Here is a 23,080-nt window from a genome sequence, read left to right as displayed (position 1 = left end):
AGATGTCACCCCCACAACCACTCTCATATCCTCACCGAGTACAACTGCACCAACAACAACAAATGCTGCTTCAACAACAACAGCATCATCAACAGAAACTGAAGCTTCTACACCTATAGAGGTTATCCCCACAACCACTCTCATATCCTCACCAAGTGCAACAACAACAGCACCATTAACAGAAACTGAAGCTTCCACAACCACTCTCATTTCCTCACCAAGTACAACTGCACCATCAACAACAAATGCTGCTTCAACAACAACAGCACCATCAACAGAAACTGAAGCTTCCACAACTATAGAGGTGATCCCCACAGCCACACTCATATCCTCACCAAGTAAAACTGCACCATCAACAACAAATGCTGCTTCAACACAACAAAGCATCATCAACAGAAAACTGAAGCTTCTACAACTATAGAGGTGATCCCCACAACCACTTCTCATATCCTCACCAAGTGCAACAACAACAGCACCATCAACAGAAACGGAAACTTCCACAACCATAGATGTGACCCCAACACCACTCTCATATCTTCACCAAGTCAACAACAGCACCATCAACAGAAACTGAAGTTTCCACAACTATAGAGGTAATTCCCACAACGACTCTCATATCATCACGAAGTACAACAACAACAGCACCATCTACAGAAACTGAAGCTTCCACAACCATAGATATGGTGACCCCCAACCACTCTCATATCCTCACCAAGTACAACAGCACCATCAACAGAAACTGAAGTTTCCTCAACCAAAGAGGTGACCCCCCCATCCTCTCTCATATCCTCCCCAAGTACAAACTGCAGCATCAACAACAACAAATGCTGCTTCAACAACAACAGCACCGTCAACAGAAACTGAAGCTTCCACAACCATAGATGTGATCGCAAACAACCACACTTATATCCTTACCAAGTACAACAACAACAGCACCATCAACAGAAACTGAAGCTTCCACCACTATAGAGGTAATTCCCACAACGACTCTCATATCCTCACGAAGTACAACAACAACAGCACCATCAACAGAAACTGAAGTTTCCACAACCATAGATGTCACCCCCACAACCACTCTCATATCCTCACCGAGTACAACTGCACCAACAACAACAAATGATGCTCAACAACAACAACAGCATCATCAACAGAACTGAAGCTTCTACAACTATAGAGGTTATCCCCACAACCACTCTCATATCCTCACCAACAATGCAACAACAACAACACCATCAACAGAAACTGAAGCTTCCACAACCACTCTCATTTCCTCACCAAGTACAACTGCACCATCAACAACAAATGCTGCTTCAACAACAACAGCACCATCAACAGAAACTGAAGCTTCCACAACTATAGAGGTGATCCCCACAGCCACACTTATGTCCTCACCAAGTACAACTGCACCTTCAACAGCAACAAATGCTGCTTCAACAACAACAGCACCATCAACAGAAACTGAGGCTTCCACAACCATAGAGGTGACCCCCACAACCACTCTCATATCCTCACCAAGCACAACTGCACCATCAACAACAAATGCTGCTACAACAACAACAACAGGACCATCAACAGAAACTGAGGCTTCCACAACCATAGAGGTGACCCCCAAAACCACACTTATATCCTCACCAAGTAAAACTGCACCTTCAACAGCAACAAATGCTCCTGCTTCATCAACAACAGGACCATCAACAGAAACTGAGGCTTCCACAACCATAGAGGTGACCCCCAATACCACTCTCATATCCTCACCAAGTACAACTGCACAATCAACAACAAATGCTGCTTCAACAACAACAGCACCATCAACAGAAACTGAAGCTTCCACAACCATAGAGGTGACTACCACAACCACTCTCATATCCTTACCAAGTACAACAGCACCATCAACAGAAACTGAGGCTTCCACAACCATAGAAAGTGATCCCCACAACAACACTTATATCCTCACCAAGTACAACTGCACCATCAACACACAACAATGCTGCTTCAACAACAACAGCACCATCAACAGAAACGGAAGCTACCACAACCATAGAGGTGACCCCCACAACCACTCTCATATCTTCACCAAGTACAACAGCACCATCAACAGAAACTGAAGTTTCCACAACCAAAGAGGTGACCCCCACATCCTCTCTCATATCCTCACCAAGTACAACTGCAGCATCAACAACAACAAATTTCTGCTTCAACAACAACAGCACCGTCAACGGAAACTGAAGTTTCCACAACCATAGAGGTGACCCCCACAACCACTCTGGTATCCTCACTAAATACAACAACAGCACCATCAACAGAAACTGAGGCTTCCACAAACCATAGATGCACCACCCCACAACCACTCTCATATCCTCACCAAGTACAACTGCACCATCAACAACAAATGCTTCTTCAACAACAACAGCACCATCAACAGAAACTGAAGCTTCCACAACTATGGAGGTGATCCCCACAGCCACACTTATATCCTCACCAAGTACAACTGCACCTTCAACAGCAACAAATGCTGCTTCAACAACAACAGCACCATCAACACAGAAACGGAAGCTTCAGCAACCATAGATGTCACCACCCACAACCACTCTCATATCCTCACCAAGTACAACTGCACAATCAACAACAAAATGCTGCTCAACAACAACAGCACCATCAACAGAAACTGAAGCTTCCACAACTATGGAGGTGATCCCCACAGCCACACTTATATCCTCACCAAGTACAACCTGCACCCTTCACACAAGCAACAAATGCTGCTACAACAACAACAGCACCAACAACAGAAACCGAGGCTTCCACAACCCATAGATGTGATCCCCACAACCACACTTATATCCTCACCAAGTAAAACTGCACCTTCAACAGCAACAAATGCTCCTGCTTCATCAACAACAGCACCATCAACAGAAACGGAAGCTTCCACAACCATAGAGGTGACCCCCCAATACCACTCTCATATCCTCACCAAGCACAACTGCACCATCAACAACAAATGCTGCTTCAACAACAACAGCACCATCAATAGAAACTGAAGCTTCCACAACCAAAGAGGTGACTACCACAACCACTCTCATATCCTCACCAAGTACAACAGCCCCATCAACAGAAACTGAGGCTTCCACAACCATAGATGTGATCCCCATAACCACACTTATATCCTCACCAAGTACAACTGCACCATCAACAGCAACAAAGGCTGCTTCAACAACAACAGCACCATCAACAGAAACTGAAGCTTCCACAACCATAGAGGTGACCCCCACAACCACTCTCATATCCTCACCAAGTACAACAGCACCATCAACAGAAACTGAAGTTTCCTCAACCAAAGAGGTGACCCCCACATCCTCTCTCATATCCTCACCAAGTACAACTGCACCATCAAGAACAACAAATGCTGTTTCAACAACAACAGCACCATCAGCAGAAACTGATGTTTCCACAACCATAGAGGTGACCCCCACAACCACTCTGATATCCTCACTAAATACAACAACAGCACCATCAACAGAAACTGAGGCTTCCACAACCATAGATGTTACCCCCACAACCACTCTCATATCCTCACCAAGTACAACTGCACCATCAACAACAAATGCTGCTTCAACAACAACAGCACCATCAACAGAAACTGAAGCTTCCACAACTATGGAGGTGATCCCCATAACCACACTTATATCCTCACCAAGTACAACTGCACCATCAACAGCAACAAAGGCTGCTTCAACAACAGCAGCACCATCAACAGAAACGGAAGCTTCCACAACCGTAGAGGTGACCCCCCACAACCACTCTCATATCCTTACCAAGTACAACTGCACCTTCAACAGCAACAAATGCTGCTTCAACAACAACAGCACCATCAACAGAAACGGAAGCTTCCACAACCATAGAGGTGACCCCCACAACCATTCTCATATCCTCACCAAGCACAACTGCACCATCAACAACAAATGCTGCTTCAACAACAACAGCACCATCAATAGAAACTGAAGCTTCCACAACCATATATGTGATCCCCCACAACCACAATTATATCCTCACCAAGTAAAACTGCACCTTCAACAGCAACAAATGCTCCTGCTTCATCAACAACAGCACCATCAACAGAAACGGAAGCTTCCACAACCATAGAGGTGACTACCACAACCACTCTCATATCCTCACCAAGTACAACTGCACCATCAACAACAAATGCTTCTTCAAGAACAACAGCAGCATCAACAGAAACTGAAGCTTCCACAACTATAGAGCTGACCCCCACAACCACTCTCATATCCTTACCAAGTACAACAGCCCCATCAACAGAAACTGAGGCTTCCACAACCATAGATGTGACCCCCACAACCACACTTATATCCTCACTAAGTACAACTGCACCATCAAAAACAACAAATGCTGCTTCAACAACAACAGCACCATCAACAGAAACTGAGGCTTCCACAACCATAGATGTGATCCCCACAACCACTCTCATATCTTCACCAAGTACAGCAGCACCATCAACAGAAACTGAAGTTTCCACAACCAAAGAGGTGACCCCCACATCCTCTCTCATATCCTCACCAAGTACAACTGCAGCATCAACAACAACAAATGCTGCTTCAACAACAACAGCACCGTCAACGGAAACTGAAGTTTCCACAACCATAGAGGTGACACCAACAACCACTCTGATATCCTCACTAAATACAACAACAGCACAATCATCAGAAACTGAGGCTTCCACAACAATAGATGTGACCCCCACAACCACTCACATATCCTCACCAAGTGAAACTGCACCATCAACAACAAATGCTGCTTCAACAACAACAGCACCATCAACAGAAACTGAAGTTTCCACAACTATAGAGGTGATCCCCACAGCCACACTTATATACTCACCAAGTACAACTGCACTTTCAACTGCAACAAATGCTGCTTCAACAACAACAGCACCATCAAAAGAAACGGAAGCTTCAGCAACCATAGATGTGACCAACCACTCTCATATCCTCACCAAGTACAACTGCACCTTCGAAAGCAACAAATGCTGCTTCAACAACAACAGTACCATCAACAGAAACTGGAGCATCCACAACCATAGAGGTGACCCCCACAACCATTCTCATATCCTCACCAAGCACAACTGCACCATCAACAACAAATGCTGCTTCAACAACAACAGCACCATCAATAGAAACTGAAGCTTCCACAACCATATATGTGATCCCCACAACCACAATTATATCCTCACCAAGACAACTGCACCTTCAACAGCAAACAAATGCTGCTGCTTTTCATCAACAACAGCACCATCAACAGAAACGGAAGCTTCCACAACCATAGAGGTGACCCCCAATACCACTCTCATATCCTCACCAAGTACAACTGCACAATCAACAACAAATGCTCCTGCTTCATCAACAACAGCACCATCAACAGAAACGGAAGCTTCCACAACCATAGAGGTGACTACCACAACCACTCTCATATCCTTACCAAGTACAACAGCCCCATCAACAGAAACTGAGGTTTCCACAACCAGAGATGTGATCCCCACAACCACACTTATATCCTCACCAAGTACAACTGCACCTTCAACAGCAACAAATGCTGCTTCATCAACAACAGCACCATCAACAGAAACGGAAGCTTCCACAACCATAGAGGTGACCCCCACAACCACTCTCATATCCTCACCAAGTACAACAGCACGCCAACAGAAACTGAAGTTTCCTCAACCAAAGAGGTGACCCCCACATCCTCTCTCATATCCTCCCCAAGTACAATTGCAGCATCAACAACAACAAATGCTGCTTCAACAACAACAGCACCGTCAATGGAAACTGAAGCTTTCCACAACCAAAGAGGTGACCCCCACAACCCACTCTCATATCCTCACCAAAAAATGCACAACAACAGCACGATCAACAGAAACTGAAGCTTCCACAACCATAGAGGTGACCACCACAACCACTCTCATTTCCTCACCAAGTACAACAGCAACCATCAACAACAACAGAAACTGCTGCTTCAACAACATGTGATCCCCAGCACCACTCAACCAAGTAAAACTGCACCTTCACAGCAGCAACAAATGCTCCTGCTTCCACAACAGATGGAGGTGATCCCCACAGCCACACTCTCATATCCTCACCAAGTACAACTACAAAACTGCTTCCACAACCATCAACAGCAACAAATGCTGCTTCAACAAGTACACAGCACCATCAACAGAAACTGAAGCTTCCACAGCAATAGATGTAATCCCCACAACTACTCTCATATCCTCACCAAGTACAACTGCACCATCAAAAACAACAAATGCTGCTTCAACAACAACAGCACAATCAACACAAACTGAGGCTTCCACAACCATAGATGTGATCCCCACAATCCACTCTCATATCCTCACCAACAGCACACAACAGAAACTGCAAGCCACCACTATAGAGGTAACAAAACGACTCTGCTACAACAACAACAGCACCAACAACAGAAACTGAGGTTTCCACAACCATATATTGTGATCCCCACAACTACTCTCATATCCTCACCAAGTACAACTGCACCATCAAAAACAACAAATGCTGCTGCATCATCAACATCAACAACAGCTACACCTCAACAGAACATGGAAGCTTCCACAACCATAGAGGTGAAGCCCCACAAACCACACTCATATCCTCACCAAGTAAAACTGCACAATCAACAACAAATGCTGCTTCAACAACAACAGCACCATCAACAGAAACTGAAGCTTCCACAACCATAGAGGTGACCCCCACAACAACACTCCTCACCAAGTACAAACTGCACCTTCAACCTGCTGCTTCAACAACAACAGCACCATCAACAGAAACTGAGGCTTCCACAAACCATAGAGGTGACCCCCACAACAACACTCATATCCTCACCAAGTACACACTGCAACCTTCAACAGCAACAAATGCTGCTTCAACAAACAACACAGGACCATCAACAGAAACGGAACCTTCCACAACCATAGAGGTGAACCCCCACAACCACTCATATCCTCCCCAAGCAAAATCTCATCAAAAAAAAAAACAAAAACCAACACAAAAACAACATCACACAACCATAGATGTGACAACCACTCTCATATCCTCACCAAGTACAACTGCACCTTCGAAAGCAACAAATGAACAGCACTATCAACAGAAACTGAAGCTTCCACAACTATAGAGGTGACCCCCACAACCACTCCCATATCCTCACCAAGTACAACTGCACCATCAACAGCAACAGATGCTGCTTCAACAACAACAGCACCATCAACAGAAACTGAAGCTTCCACAACTATAGAGGTGATCCCCACAGCCACACTTATGTCCTCACCAAGTACAACTGCACCTTCAACAGCAACAAATGCTACTTCAATAACAACAGCACCATCAACAGAAACGGAAACTTCCACAACCATAGATGTGATCCCCACAACCACTCTTAGATCCTCACCAAGTACAACTGCACCTTCAACAGCAAATGCTGCTACAACAACAACAACAGGACCATCAACAGAAACTGAGGCTTCCACAACCATAGATGTGATCCCCACAACCACTCTTATATCCTCACCAAGTTCAACAGCACCTTCAACAGCAACAAAATGCTGCTTCAACAACAACAGCACCATCAACAGAAACTGAAGCTTCCACAACCATAGAGGTGACCCCCACAACCACTCTCATATCCTCACCAAGTACAACCAAAACAAATGCTGCTTCAACAACAACAGCACACAACAGAAACTGAAGCTTCCACAACCATAGATGTGATCCCCACAACCACTCTCATATCTTCACCAAGTACAGCAGCACCATCAACAGAAACTGAAGTTTCCTCAACCAAACAGAGGTGAACCCCAAATGCTGCTGCCTTCAACAACAGCATCAGCACAACAAATGCTCAACAACACAGCACCGTCAAAACTGAAGTTTCCACAACCATAGATGTGACCCCCACAACCACTCTTATATCCTCACCAAATACAACAACAACAGACCATCAACAGAAACTGAAGCTTCCACAACCATAGATGTTACCCCCCCCAACCACTCTCATATCCTCACCAAGTACAACTGCACCATCAACAGCAACAAATGCTGCTTCAACAACAACAGCACCATCAACAGAAACTGAAGCTTCCACAACTACAGAGGTGACCCCCACAACCACTCCAAGTACAAAACTGCATATCATCACGAAGTACATCAACAACAACAGCACCATCAACAGAAACTGAAGTTTCCACAACTATAGAGGTGACCCCCACAACCACTCTCATATCCTCACTAAATACAAACCATCAGCACAAATCTGCTTCAGAAACTGAGGCTTCCACAACCATAGATGTGACCTTCCACAACCACTCTCATATCCTACCACAACCACTCTGCACCTCCTCACCAGCAACAACAACTTCAACAGCACCAGTAATTAAAAAACTGAGGCTTCCACAACCATAGATGTGATCCCCACAACCACTCTTATATCCTCACCAAGTTCAACAACAACAGAGCCATCAACAGAAACTGAAGCTTCCACAACTATAGAGGTGACCCCCACAACCACTCCCATATCCTCACCAAGTACAACTGCACCATCAACAGCAAGATGCTGCTTCAACAACAACAGCACATCAACAGAAACTGAGGCTTCCACAACAAGAGATGTGACCCCCACAACCACTCTCATATCATCAACTGCACCATCAACAACAACAAATGCTGCTTCAACAACAACAGCACAATCAACACAAACTGAGGCTTCCACAACCATAGATGTGACAACCACTCTCATATCCTCACCAAGTACAACTGCACCTTCGAAAGCAACAAATGCTGCTTCAACAACAACAGCACCATCAACAGAAACTGAAGCTTCCACAACTATAGAGCTGACCCCCACAACCACTCTCATATCCTCACCAAGTGCAACAACAACAGCACCATCAGCAGAAACTGAAGCTTCCACAACCATACATGTGACCCCCACAACCTCTCTCATATCCTTTCTTCACCATCAACAAAAACAACTACTTCAAACACCATCAACAGAAACTGAGGCTTCCACAACCATAGATGTGATCCCCACAACCACTCTCATATCTTCACCAAGTACAGCTGCAACAACCAACAGCAACAAATGCTGCTTCAACAACAACAGTACCATCAACAGAAACTGGAGCATCCACAACCATAGATGAGATCCCCACAACCACTCTTATATCCTTACCAAGTTCAACAACAACAGAGCCATCAACAGAAACTGAAGCTTCCACAACTACAGAGGTGACACCAACAACCACTCTGATATCCTCACTAAATACAACAACAGCACAATCATCAGAAACTGAGGCTTCCACAACAATAGATCTGACCCCCCACAACCACCTCACATCCTCACCAAGTACAACTGCACCATCAAAAACAACAAATGCTGCTTCAACAACAACAGCACCATCAACAGAAACGGAAGCTTCCACAACCACAGATGTGACCCCCACAACCACTCTCATTTCCTCACCAAGTACAACAACAACAGCACGATCAACAGAAACTGAAGCTTCCACAACCATAGAGGTGACCACCACAACCACTCTCATCAGCACCATCAACAGAAACTGACCATCAACAGCAACAGAATGCTGAGCTTCAACAACAATAGATGTGATCAACAGAAACCACACGCTTCCTCAACAAGAACAACTGACCACCACAACAACAAATCATTTCTTCAATAAAACAACTAGCACCATCAACAGAAACTGAAACTTCCACAACCATAGATGTGACCCCCACAACCACTCACATATCCTCACCAAGTGAAACTGCACCATCAACAGCAACAAATGCAGCTTCACCATCAGCACCATCAACAGAAAATGAAGCTTCCACAACCATAGAGGTGACCACCACAACCACTCTCATTTCCTCACCAAGTACAACAACAACAGCACCATCAACAGAAACTGAGGCTTCCACAACCATAGATGTGATCCCCACAACCACACTTATATCCTCACCAAGTACAACTGCACCTTCATCAGAACAACAAATGCTGCTTCAACAACAACAGCACTGTCAACAGAAACTGAACCTCCACACAACCATAGAGGTGACCACCACAACCACTCTCATATCCTCACCAAGTACAACAACAACAGCACCATCAACAGAAACTGAAGCTTCCACAACCATAGAGGTGACCCCCACAACCACTCTCATATCCTCACCAAGTACAACAACAACAGCAACATCAACAGAAACTGAGGCTTCCACAACCATAGATGTGATCCCCACAACCACACGTACATACTCACCAAGTACAACTGCACCTTCAACAGCAACAAATGCTACTTCAATAACACTTCCACAACCATAGATGTGAGGCTTCCACAACCATAGAGGAGACCACCACAACAACCACTATAACATCACCAATTACAACAACTACAGCACCATCAACAGAAACTAAAGCTTCCACAACCATAGATGTGTGACCCCCACAACCACTCTCATGTCCTCACCAAGTACAACTGCATCTTCAACAGCAACAAATGCAGCTCAAACAACAACAAACAGCACCATCAACAGAAACTGAAGCTTCCACAACTACAGAGGTGACCCCCACAACCACTCTCATATCATCACGAAGTACAACAACAGCACCATCAGCAGAAACTGAAGCTTACACAACCATACATGTGACCCCCACAACCTCTCTCATATCCTCACAAAGTACAACTGCACCATCAAGAACAACAAATGCTGTTTCAACAACAACAGCACCATCAGCAGAAACTACACTTATATCCTCAACCAGTAGAACTGCACCCCCAACAGCACTCTGATAGGCTCACTAAAACAACAACAGCACCATCAACAGAAACGGAGGCTTCCACAACCATAGATGTGATCCCCACAACCACACTTATGTCCTCACTAAGTACAACTGCATCTTCAACAGAAACAAATGCTGCTCCAACAACAACAACAGCACTGTCAACAGAAACTGAAGCTTCCACAACCATAGAGGTGACCCCCACAACCACTCTGATATCCTCACTAAGTACAACAACTACAGCACCATCAACAGAAACTAAAGCTTCCACAACCATAGATGTGATCCCCACAACCACACTTATGTCCTCACTAAGTACAACTGCATCTTCAACAGAAACAAATGCTGCTTCAACAACAGCAGCACCATCAACAGAAACGGAAGCTTCCACAACCGTAGATGTGATCCCCACAATCACTCTCATATCCTCACAAAGTACAACTGCACCATCACCAGCAACAAATGCTGCTTCAACAACAACAACAGCACCATCAACAGAAACTGAAGCTTCCACAACCATAGAGGTGACCCCCACAACCACTCTCATATCCTCACCAAGTACAACATCAACAGCACCATCAGCAGAAACTGAAGCTTACACAACAACATACATGCACCCCCACAACCCACTCTCAAGCTCCCACAACTACAGAACTGCCCCATCAACAGCAACAAATGCTCTTCAACAACTAACAAATGCTGCTTCAACAACAACAACAGCACCATCTACAGAAACTGAGGCTTCCACAACCACACTCATGTCTTCACCAAGTACAACTGCACCTTCAACAGTAACAAATGCTGCTTCAACAACAACAACAGCACCATCTTTAACAACTGAAGTTTCAACAACTGCAGATCTGAACCCCACAACCATGCCTGTATTCTTTGCATCTACAGCAACAGATGAAGTTGCACTGTTTTCGACAACTGAAGCTTCTACAGCTGTGTCCCCCACAAACACTCTTATATCCTCAATAACTGCTCCTAGAACAACTGCTGCTTCAACACCATCCTCAACCACTGAAGGTTATACAACCACAGCTGTGACCTCCACAACCACTGTTATATTCTTAGAAACTACAACCACGGCAAATACTGCTCAAACAACAACATTTTCAACAACAAATGAAGCTTTAACCACCACAGCAGTGAATCCCACAACTATGCCTGTATTCTCAATACAGTCATCAAAAGAAAATGCTGCTCCAACAGAGACACTGTCTTCAACAACAGTAGTTGAAACTTACACAACCACAGCTGTGACTCCCACAACCACTCTCATATCCTCACCAACAACAACAAATCTTGCTTCAACAAATGCTGCTACAGCACCATCTACAGAAACTGAAGCTTCCTCAACCACTGAGGTGACCCCCACAACAACTCTTATATCCTCACCAAGTACAACAGAACTTTCAAAGCAACAAAATGCTGCTTCAACAACAACAGCATTGTCAAACAGAAAAATGAAGCTTCCACAACCATAGATGTGATCCCCACAACCACACTTATATACTCACTGTACAACTGCACTTTCAACTGCAACAAAATGCTGCTCCAACAACAACAGCCTGTCAACAATTAAAAGGAAGCTTACACAACCACAGATGTGACCCCCACAACCACTCTCATTTCCTCACCAAGTACAACAACAACAGCACCATCAACAGAAACTGAAGCTTCCAACAACCACACCATATCCAGCAGCAACAGATGCTGCTTCAACAACAACACCAACAACAACACCATCTTTAACAACTGAAGTAACCTTCGACATCTTTAACTACCAAGCTGTGAACCCCACAACCACTTTCAATAACAGCAAATCTGAACAACCCACAACCATGCCTGTAGCACAATCTCTGCCATCTACAGCAAAACCAGATGAAGTTGCACTGTCTTCAACAAATGAAGCTTCTACAGCTGTGTCCCCCACAACCACTCTTATATCCAGCAGTAATCTGCCTGTATTCCTAGACCTACAACAACACTGCTGCTCCAACACCATTGTCTCAACCACTGAAGGTTATACAACCACAGCTGTGACCCCACACATACTCTTAATCCTTAGAAACTACAAACTGCAAAATACTGCTCAAACAATCAACATTTTCAACAACAAATGAAGCTTCAACCATCGCAGCCAGAAACCCCACAACTATGCCTGTATTCTCTCTACCTACATCAAAAGAAATGTCTGCTCAACAACAACAATTCCACTGTCTTCAACAAAACTGAAGCTTCTACTACCAAAGCTGTGAACCCCACAAAAACTCTTATATCATCAGCAACTGCACCTACAACAACAACAAATGCTGCTACAGCACAATCTTTGACCACTGAAGGTTATACAACCACTGCTGTGAACCCCACAACCACTCTTATTTCTTCAGAATCTAAAACAACAGCTTCTCCAACAACATCATTGTCAACAACAAATAAAGCTACAACCACCACAGCAGTGAATCCCACAATAACGCCTGTATTCTCAGTACCTACAGCAACAGAAAATGCTGCTCCAACAGAGACACCCTTGTCAACAATTAAAAGTGAAGCTTATACAACCACAGCTGTGACCCCCACAACCACAATCATATCTTCACCAACTGCGACTGCACAATCTTCAACAACTGAAGCTTCAACAATCGCAGCCAGAAACCCCACAACCATGCCTGTATTCTCTCTACATCCAGTGACAGAAAATGTTGCTCCAACAACAACTCCACGGCCTTCGACAACTGAAGCTTCTACTACCAAAGCTGTGAACCCCACAACCACTCTTATATCCTCAGCAACTGCACCTACAACCACAACAAATGCTGCTACAGCACAATCTTTGACCACTGAAGGTTATACAACCACAGCTGTGAACCCCACAACCACTCTTATTTCTTCAGAATCTAAAACAACAACTTCTCCAACAACACCATTGTCAACAACAAATAAAGCTACAACCACCACAGCAGTGAATCCCACAATAACGCCTGTATTCTCAGTACCTGCAGCAACAGAAAATGCTGCTCCAACAGAGACACCCTTGTCAACAATTAAAAGTGAAGCTTATACAACCACAGCTGTGACCCCCACAACCACAATCATATCTTCTCCAACTGCAACTGCACAATCTTCAACAACTGAAGCTTCAACAATCGCAGCCAGAAACCCCACAACCATGCCTGTATTCTCTCTACATCCAGTGACAGAAAATGTTGCTCCAACAACAACTCCACGGCCTTCGACAACTGAAGCTTCTACTACCAAAGCTGTGAACCCCACAACCACTCTTATATCCTCAGCAACTGCACCTACAACCACAACAAATGCTGCTACAGCACAATCTTTGACCACTGAAGGTTATACAACCACAGCTGTGAACCCCACAACCACCCTTATTTCTTCAGAATCTAAAACAACAGCTTCTCCAACAACACCATTGTCAACAACAAATAAAGCTACAACCACCACAGCAGTGAATCCCACAATAACGCCTGTATTCTCAGTACCTACAGCAACAGAAAATGCTGCTCCAACAGAGACACCCTTGTCAACAATTAAAAGTGAAGCTAATACAACCACAGCTGTGACCCCCACAACCACAATCATATCTTCACCAACTGCAACTGCACAATCTTCAACAACTGAAGCTTCAACAATCGCAGCCAGAAACCCCACAACCATGCCTGTATTCTCTCTACATCCAGTGACAGAAAATGTTGCTCCAACAACAACTCCACGGCCTTCGACAACTGAAGCTTCTACTACCAAAGCTGTGAACCCCACAACCACTCTTATATCCTCAGCAACTGCACCTACAACAACAACAAATGCTGAAACAGCACAACATTTGACAACTGAAGGTTATAAAACCACAACTGATAGCCCCACAACCACAGAAAATGCTGCTCCAACAAAGACACCATCTTCAGCAATAACAACGGAAGCTTATACAACCACAGCTGGGAACCCCACCACCATGCCTGTGTTCTCTGCACCTCCAGCAACAGAAAATGCTGCTTCAACAACAACTCCATTGTCTTTGACAACTAACGCTTCTGCTACCCAAGCTGTGAACCCTACAACCACTCAGATATCATCAGAAACCAAAATAACAGCAAAAGCTGCTCCAACAACACCATTGTCAACAACAAATGAAACTTTAACAACCAAAGCAATAAACCCCACAACCATGCCTGTGTTCCCAGAACCTACAACTGCACCTCCAGCAACAGAAAATGTGGCTCTAGCAACAACAGCACGGTCTTCAACAAAGGAAGCTTCTACAACCACAGCTGTGAATCCTACAACCATGTCTGTATTTCCAGAACCTACAACAAATACTGCACCACCAACAACAGCAGTAACTTCAACAACTGACGCTTCTACAATTACAGACCTGTACCCCACATCCACACCTTTCTCCTCAGCAAATACAAGTCCACCGATAAGAACAATAAGTGCTGCTCCAACACCCTCCTCAGTCACTAAAGCTTATACAACCACAGATGTGGCACCCACTTCCTTGCATGTTTTCTCAGGACCTACAATTGCACCTCCAGCAACAGAAAATGGTGTCCTTACCTCAACACTTCCTTCAATATCTTCAACTTCTCTTGTATCACCAAGCACAACAACCGTATCTCCAACCACAATACCACTTTTCACAAAAAACATAACTGCTGCAGAAACAACATTTGTTACACCCACAACCATACCAATGTTGTCAGAATTTACAAAATCATTTCTAACAACCACATCTTTGCTAAATGCAACAACAAATGCAGTGACTCTGACTAGTCTTTCAGAAACACAAAATCCAGCTCCAACTGCATTTGTATCTCAAAGCACAAAAACTGTGTCTTTAGCAACCACTGCACCAACCATAATAATTGCAACTCAAGAAACCACTATCCCATTGTCAATGTCAGCTACTGGTATTTCGGCAATTACAAGTGTGACTCCAATGAGTACGTCTGGAGCTACAACAAGTGTTCCTATAAACTCAGCTGCTACAATTGCATCAATTCAAACAACAGCAGTGGTGGCAAGCAAACTGCTATTCAACTCCTCATTTCCAGTACTCAGTGAATCTCAGGTCCTCAGTGTTATCACTAATCTCCTGAAATCCAGAGAGTCACAGCTCAGAGAATCATTGAAGGTTGTGAATTTTACCTATGAAAGTAAGTGTCATGATTTTTACATTAAAAAAAAAAAGTAATGAGAATGAGTAAAAGTGTTATATACTGAAGAAACATTTGGCGAATCTAAAAAGTAGCATTTCTCTCTAAACAGAAATCTCAGAAACCTCATATGCTGTGGTCTTCACATTTAACCTGGTTAACATCAGCATGTCAGAAGACCCTGATCTCAGAGGCAACACCTACCAGCAAGTGAAGGATATCATCAATAATGCGGTAAACATTAAAAATGAAAAGTATAAATAGCTTTAGGTCCAATGCCATTCTTACCCAGAGGCTGATGAATGGTTTGATTTTTCCCCTGCAGCTGAACACTCTTCTGAATGAACCTGGCAAGGACATTTTTGAACCCAAATCTTCCAATTTTACGTAAGACTGCAATCTGATTTCTTACTATGAAACATATTTTTTCATTCATAATATTTATTTAGTGCCTCATGACTTTCCAAGGCATTAAAAAATCCAATATTTGCAAAAAAAAAAAAAAAATCTGAAAGTCTCAATAAAGCTCATTATGCATAGGAATTTAAGCACTTTGCAAATGCAATATCCCTTCTTCTTTTCCTGTAGGAGCTCTTCAAACCAGATTGATGGCATGATGGACTACAGCTTCCAGGATGGAGATGCCATACAACCAGTCAGCTTCCTAAATGAGCTACATCTGCCAACCACTACAACAGTTCTTCCAGAAACAACAGTCGTTTTCTCTGTGACCCCTTCAAAAGTCATGTGAGTGTTGGTTTTCCAATTTTTAGGACATTTAAAAATGGAAAAGGAATTTTATTGCAAATATTTGATGTACATTAAACCACAGGTCACAGCTTTTTACAGATCTGGTACAGCAGTGGTCAGAAGCAAGCTGGTGTTCAACTCCTCATCTCCAGTCCCCAGTGAAGCTCTGGTCCTCAGCGCTATCAACACTCTCCGTCGTTCCAGAGAGTCACAGCTGAATGAATCAGTGAAGGTGGTGAATGTCACCTATGAGAGTAAGTCTCATGATTTAAGGTTTAAAATGTTTTGAAACGGGAATGAGTAAAACTGATATGACAGATATGACAATGTTTTGCCAAATAAAATTTAACATTTGTTTCCACACAGAAATCTCGGAAACCTCCTATTCTGTTGTCTTTACATTTAACCTGGTTAACATCAGCATGCCAGAGGACCCTGAGTGCAGAGACGATACCTACCCGCAAGTGCAGGATATCATCAATACCGCGGTAAAAATTAGAAATGAACAGTATAAATAGCTTTGGGTCCAATGCCATTCTTCACCAGAGGTTGATGAATGGTTTGATTTTTCTCCTGCAGCTGAACACTCTTCTGAATGAACCTGGCAAGGACAAGTTTGAACCCAAATCTTCCAATTTTAGGTAAGATGCAATCTGATTTCTTACTATGAATCATATTTTTCATTCATAATATTTATTTAGTGCCTCATGACTTTCCAAGGCATTAAAAAAATCCAATATTTGAAAAAAAGAGATGAAAAAAAATCTGAGTCTCAATAAAGCTTTATTATGCATAGGAATTTAAGCACTTTGCAAATGCAATGTCCCTTCTTCTTTTCCTGTAGGAGGTCTTCAAACCAGATTGATGGCAGGATGGACTACAGCTTCCAGGATGGAGATGCCATACAACCAGTCAGCTTCCTAAATGAGCTACATCTGCCAACCACTACAACAGTTCTTCCAGAAACAACAGTCGTTTTCTCTGTGACCCTTTCAAATCTCATGTGAGTGTTGGTTTCCAATTTTTAGAACAATCAAAAATGGAAAAGGATTTTTATTGCAAATATTTGATGTACATTAAACCAAATGGCTTTTATTTACAGATCTGGTACAGCAGTGATCACAAGCAAGCTGGTGTTCAACTCCTCATCTCCAGTCCCCAGTGAAGCTCTGGTCCTCAGCGCTATCAACACTCTCCGTAAGTCCAGAGAGTCACAGCTGAATGAATCAGTGAAGGTGGTGAATGTCACCTATGAGAGTAAGTCTCATGATTTAAGGTTTAAAATGTTTTGAAAAGAGAATGAGTAAAAGAGATATGAATGACAATATTTTGCCAAATAAAAATTAACATTTGTTTCCACACAGAAATCTCGGAAACCTCCTATTCTGTGGTCTTTACATTTAACCTGGTTAACATCAGCATGCCAGAGGACCCTGAGCGCAGAGACAATACCTACCCGCAAGTGCTGGATATCATCAATAACGCGGTAATAATTAGAAATGAACAGTGTAAATAGCTTTAGGTCCAATGCCATTCTTCACCAGAGGTTGATGAATAGTTTGATTTTTCTCTTGCAGCTGAACACTCTTCTGAATGAACCTGGCAAGGACAAGTTTGAACCCAAATCTTCCAATTTTAGGTAAGATGCAATCTGATTTCTTACTATGAATCATATTTTTCATTCATAATATTTATTTAGTGCCTCATGACTTTCCAAGGCATTAAAAAATCCAATATTTGAAAAAAAGAGATGAAAAAATCTAAGAGTCTCAATAAAGCTTTATGATGCATAGGAATTTAAGCACTTTGCAAATGCAATATCCCTTCTTCTTTTCCTGTAGGAGCTCTTCAAACCAGATTGATGGCAGGATGGACTACAGCTTCCAGGATGGAGATGCCATACAACCAATCAGCTTCCTAAATGAGCTACGTCTGCCAACCACTACAACAATGCTTCCAGAAGCAACAACCGGTTTCTCTGTGACCCTTTCAAATCTCATGTGAGTGTTGCAATTCCAAATTTTTAGAACAATCAAAAATGGAAAAGGATTTTTATTGCAAATATTTGATGTACATTAAACCAAAGGGCTTTTATTTACAGATCTGGTTCAGCAGTGGTCAGAAGCAAGCTGGTGTTCAACTCCTCATCTCCAGTCCCCAGTGAAGCTCTGGTCCTCAGCGCTATCAACACTCTCCGTCGTTCCAGAGAGTCACAGCTGAATGAATCAGTGAAGGTGGTGAATGTCACCTATGAGAGTAAGTCTCATGATTTAAGGTTTAAAACAGGAATGAGTAAAAGAGATATGAATGACAATATTTTGCCAAATAAAAAATTAACCTTTGTTTCCACACAGAAATCTCGGAAAACTCCTATTCTGTGGTCTTTACATTTAACCTGGTTAACTTCAGCATGCCAGAGGACCCTGAGCGCAGAGACAATACCTACCCGCAAGTGCTGGATATCCTCAATAATGCGGTAATAATTAGAAATGAACAGTGTAAATAGCTTTAGGTCCAATGCCATTCTTCACCAGAGGTTGATGAATGGTTTGTTTTTTTTCCTGCAGCTGAACACTCTTCTGAATGAACCTGGCAAGGACAAGTTTGAACCCAAATCTTCCAATTTTACGTAAGTTGCAATCTGATTTCTTACTATGAATTATACTTTTCATTCTTAATGTTTATGTAGTGCCTCATGACTTTCCAAGGCATTAAAAAATCCAATATTTGAAAAAAAGAGATGAAAAAAATCTAAGAGTCTCAATAAAGCTTTATTATGCATAGGAATTTAAGCACTTTTCAAATGCAATATCCCTTCTTCTTTTCCTGTAGGAGCTCTTCAAACCAGATTGATGGCAGGATGGACTACAGCTTCCAGGATGGAGATGCCATACAACCAGTCAGCTTCCTAAATGAGCTACGTCTGCCAACCACTACAACAGTTCTTCCAGAAACAACAACTGGTTTCTCCGTGACCCTTTCAAATCTCATGTGAGTGTTGGTTTTCCAATTTTTAGAACAATCAAAAATGGAAAAGGATTTTTATTGCAAATATTTGATGTACATTAAACCAAAGGGCTTTTATTTACAGATATGGTACAGCAGTGATCACAAGCAAGCTGGTGTTCAACTCCTCATCTCCAGTCCCCAGTGAAGCTCTGGTCCTCAGCGCTATCAACACTCTCCGTAATTCCAGAGAGTCACAGCTGAATGAATCAGTGAAGTTGGTGAATGTCACCTATGAGAGTAAGTCTCATGATTTAAGGTTTAAAACAGGAATGAGTAAAAGAGATATGAATGACAATATTTTGCCAAATAAAAATTAACATTTGTTTCCACACAGAAATCTCGGAAACCTCCTATTCTGTGGTCTTTACATTTAACCTGGTTAACATCAGCATGCCAGAGGACCCTGAGCGCAGAGACAATACCTACCCGCAAGTGCTGGATATCATCAATAACGCGGTAATAATTAGAAATGAACAGTGTAAATAGCTTTAGGTCCAATGCCATTCTTCACCAGAGGTTGATGAATAGTTTGATTTTTCTCCTGCAGCTGAACACTCTTCTGAATGAACCTGGCAAGGACAAGTTTGAACCCAAATCTTCCAATTTTAGGTAAGATGCAATCTGATTTCTTACTATGAATTATACTTTTCATTCTTAATGTTTATGTAGTGCCTCTTGACTTTCCAAGGCATTAAAAAATCCAATATTTGAAAAAAAGAGATGAAAAAAATCTGAGTCTCAATAAAGCTTTATTTTGCATAGGAATTTAAGCACTTTGCAAATGCAATGTCCCTTCTTCTTTTCCTGTAGGAGCTCTTCAAACCAGATTGATGGCAGGATGGACTACAGCTTCCAGGATGGAGATGCCATACAACCAATCAGCTTCCTAAATGAGCTACGTCTGCCAACCACTACAACAATGCTTCCAGAAGCAACAACCGGTTTCTCTGTGACCCTTTCAAATCTCATGTGAGTGTTGGTTTTCCAATTTTTAGAACAATCAAAAATGGAAAAGGAATTTTATTGCAAATATTTGATGTACATTAAACCACAGTTGTTTTTTTTTACAGATCTGGTACAGCAGTGGTCACAAGCAAGCTGGTGTTCAACTCCTCATCTCCAGTCCCCAGTGAAGCTCTGGTCCTCAGCGCTATCAACACTCTCCGTAATTCCAGAGAGTCACAGCTGAATGAATCAGTGAAGGTGGTGAATGTCACCTATGAGAGTAAGTCTCATGATCAGGAATGAGTAATGTTTTGAAAAGAGAATGAGTAAAAGAGATATGAATGACAATATTTTGCCAAATAAAAATTAACCTTTGTTTCCACACAGAAATCTCGGAAAACTCCTATTCTGTGGTCTTTACATTTAACCTGGTTAACTTCAGCATGCCAGAGGACCCTGAGCGCAGAGACAATACCTACCCGCAAGTGCTGGATATCATCAATAACGCGGTAATAATTAGAAATGAACAGTGTAAATAGCTTTAGGTCCAATGCCATTCTTCACCAGAGGTTGATGAATAGTTTGATTTTTCTCTTGCAGCTGAACACTCTTCTGAATGAACCTGGCAAGGACAAGTTTGAACCCAAATCTTCCAATTTTAGGTAAGATGCAATCTGATTTCTTACTATGAATCATATTTTTCATTCATAATATTTATTTAGTGCCTCATGACTTTCCAAGGCATTAAAAAATCCAATATTTGAAAAAAAGAGATGAAAAAAATTCTGAGTCTCAATAAAGCTTCATTATGCATATGAATTTAAGCACTTTGCAAATGCAATATCCCTTCTTCTTTTCCTGTAGGAGCTCTTCAAACCAGATTGATGGCAGGATGGACTGCAGCTTACAGGATGGAGATGCCATACAACCAATCACCTTCCTAAATGAGCTACGTCTGCCAACCACTACAACAGTTCTTCCAGAAACAACAACTGGTTTCTCTGTGACCCTTTCAAATCTCATGTGAGTGTTGGTTTTCCAATTTTTAGAACAATCAAAAATGGAAAAGGAATTTTATTGCAAATATTTGATGTACATTAAACCAAAGGGCTTTTATTTACAGATCTGGTTCAGCAGTGGTCACAAGCAAGCTGGTGTTCAACTCCTCATCTCCAGTCCCCAGTGAAGCTCTGGTCCTCAGCGCTATCAACACTCTCCGTCATTCCAGAGAGTCACAGCTGAATGAATCAGTGAAGGTGGTGAATGTCACCTATGAGAGTAAGTCTCATGATTTAAGGTTTAAAACAGAATGAGTAAAAGAGATATGAATGACAATATTTTGCCAAATAAAAATTAACCTTTGTTTCCACACAGAAATCTCGGAAACCTCCTATTCTGTGGTCTTTACATTTAACCTGGTTAACATCAGCATGCCAGAGGACCCTGAGCGCAGAGACAATACCTACCCGCAAGTGCTGGATATCATCAATAATAACGCGGTAATAATTAGAAATGAACAGTGTAAATAGCTTTGGGTCCAATGCCATTCTTCACCAGAGGTTGATGAATGGTTTGATTTTTCTCCTGCAGCTGAACACTCTTCTGAATGAACCTGGCAAGGACATGTTTGAACCCAAATCTTCCAATTTTACGTAAGATGCAATCTGATTTCTTACTATGAATCATATTTTTCATTCATAATATTTATTTAGTGCCTCATGACTTTCCAAGGCATTAAAAAATCCAATATTTGAAAAAAAGAGATGAAAAAAATCTCTCAATAAAGCTTTATTATGCATAGGAATTTAAGCACTTTGCAAATGCAATATCCCTTCTTCTTTTCCTGTAGGAGCTCTTCAAACCAGATTGATGGCAGGATGGACTACACCTTCCAGGATGGAGATGTCATACAACCAGTCAGCTTCCTAAATGAGCTACGTCTGCCAACCACTACAACAGTTCTTCCAGAAACAACAACCGGTTTCTCTGTGACCCTTTCAAATCTCATGTGAGTGTTGGTTTTCCAATTTTTTAGAACAATCAAAAAATGGAAAAGGAATTTTATTGCAAATATTTGATGTACATTAAACCAAAGGGCTTTTATTTACAGATCTGGTTCAGCAGTGTTCACAAGCAAGCTGGTGTTCAACTCCTCATCTCCAGTCCCCAGTGAAGCTCTGGTCCTCAGCGCTATCAACACTCTCCGTCATTCCAGAGAGTCACAGCTGAATGAATCAGTGAAGGTGGTGAATGTCACCTATGAGAGTAAGTCTCATGATTTAGAATGAGTAATGTTTTGAAAAGAGAATGAGTAAAAGAGAAATGACAATATTTTGTCAAAT

The 23,080-nt window shown here is 42.4% G+C and overlaps 1 protein-coding gene across 1 annotated transcript in view; it reads left to right on the top strand.

Moving 5' to 3' along the window:
• The window catches only part of LOC109067526 (uncharacterized threonine-rich GPI-anchored glycoprotein PJ4664.02-like), a 36,648-nt gene that overhangs the window by 4,543 nt on the left and 9,025 nt on the right, over positions 1 to 23,080 (top strand). The window contains exons 4-31 of the mRNA XM_042716014.1: positions 4,072 to 4,173; positions 5,266 to 5,490; positions 5,593 to 5,737; positions 13,049 to 16,034; positions 16,147 to 16,268; positions 16,360 to 16,421; positions 16,623 to 16,781; positions 16,884 to 17,038; positions 17,151 to 17,272; positions 17,364 to 17,425; positions 17,629 to 17,787; positions 17,887 to 18,041; positions 18,149 to 18,270; positions 18,362 to 18,423; positions 18,626 to 18,784; positions 18,886 to 19,040; positions 19,139 to 19,260; positions 19,352 to 19,413; positions 19,617 to 19,775; positions 19,876 to 20,030; positions 20,128 to 20,249; positions 20,341 to 20,402; positions 20,604 to 20,762; positions 20,864 to 21,018; positions 21,126 to 21,247; positions 22,329 to 22,390; positions 22,588 to 22,746; positions 22,849 to 23,003. Of these exons, the coding sequence (XP_042571948.1) occupies positions 4,072 to 4,173; positions 5,266 to 5,490; positions 5,593 to 5,737; positions 13,049 to 16,034; positions 16,147 to 16,268; positions 16,360 to 16,421; positions 16,623 to 16,781; positions 16,884 to 17,038; positions 17,151 to 17,272; positions 17,364 to 17,425; positions 17,629 to 17,787; positions 17,887 to 18,041; positions 18,149 to 18,270; positions 18,362 to 18,423; positions 18,626 to 18,784; positions 18,886 to 19,040; positions 19,139 to 19,260; positions 19,352 to 19,413; positions 19,617 to 19,775; positions 19,876 to 20,030; positions 20,128 to 20,249; positions 20,341 to 20,402; positions 20,604 to 20,762; positions 20,864 to 21,018; positions 21,126 to 21,247; positions 22,329 to 22,390; positions 22,588 to 22,746; positions 22,849 to 23,003 (6,446 nt within the window). The remainder of the gene's footprint in view (positions 1 to 4,071; positions 4,174 to 5,265; positions 5,491 to 5,592; positions 5,738 to 13,048; positions 16,035 to 16,146; positions 16,269 to 16,359; positions 16,422 to 16,622; positions 16,782 to 16,883; positions 17,039 to 17,150; positions 17,273 to 17,363; positions 17,426 to 17,628; positions 17,788 to 17,886; positions 18,042 to 18,148; positions 18,271 to 18,361; positions 18,424 to 18,625; positions 18,785 to 18,885; positions 19,041 to 19,138; positions 19,261 to 19,351; positions 19,414 to 19,616; positions 19,776 to 19,875; positions 20,031 to 20,127; positions 20,250 to 20,340; positions 20,403 to 20,603; positions 20,763 to 20,863; positions 21,019 to 21,125; positions 21,248 to 22,328; positions 22,391 to 22,587; positions 22,747 to 22,848; positions 23,004 to 23,080) is intronic.

This window comes from Cyprinus carpio, chromosome B1 (genome assembly GCF_018340385.1).
Source record: "Cyprinus carpio isolate SPL01 chromosome B1, ASM1834038v1, whole genome shotgun sequence".
Lineage (NCBI taxonomy): Eukaryota > Metazoa > Chordata > Actinopteri > Cypriniformes > Cyprinidae > Cyprinus > Cyprinus carpio.
This window is presented reverse-complemented; position numbering and strand designations above follow the sequence as displayed.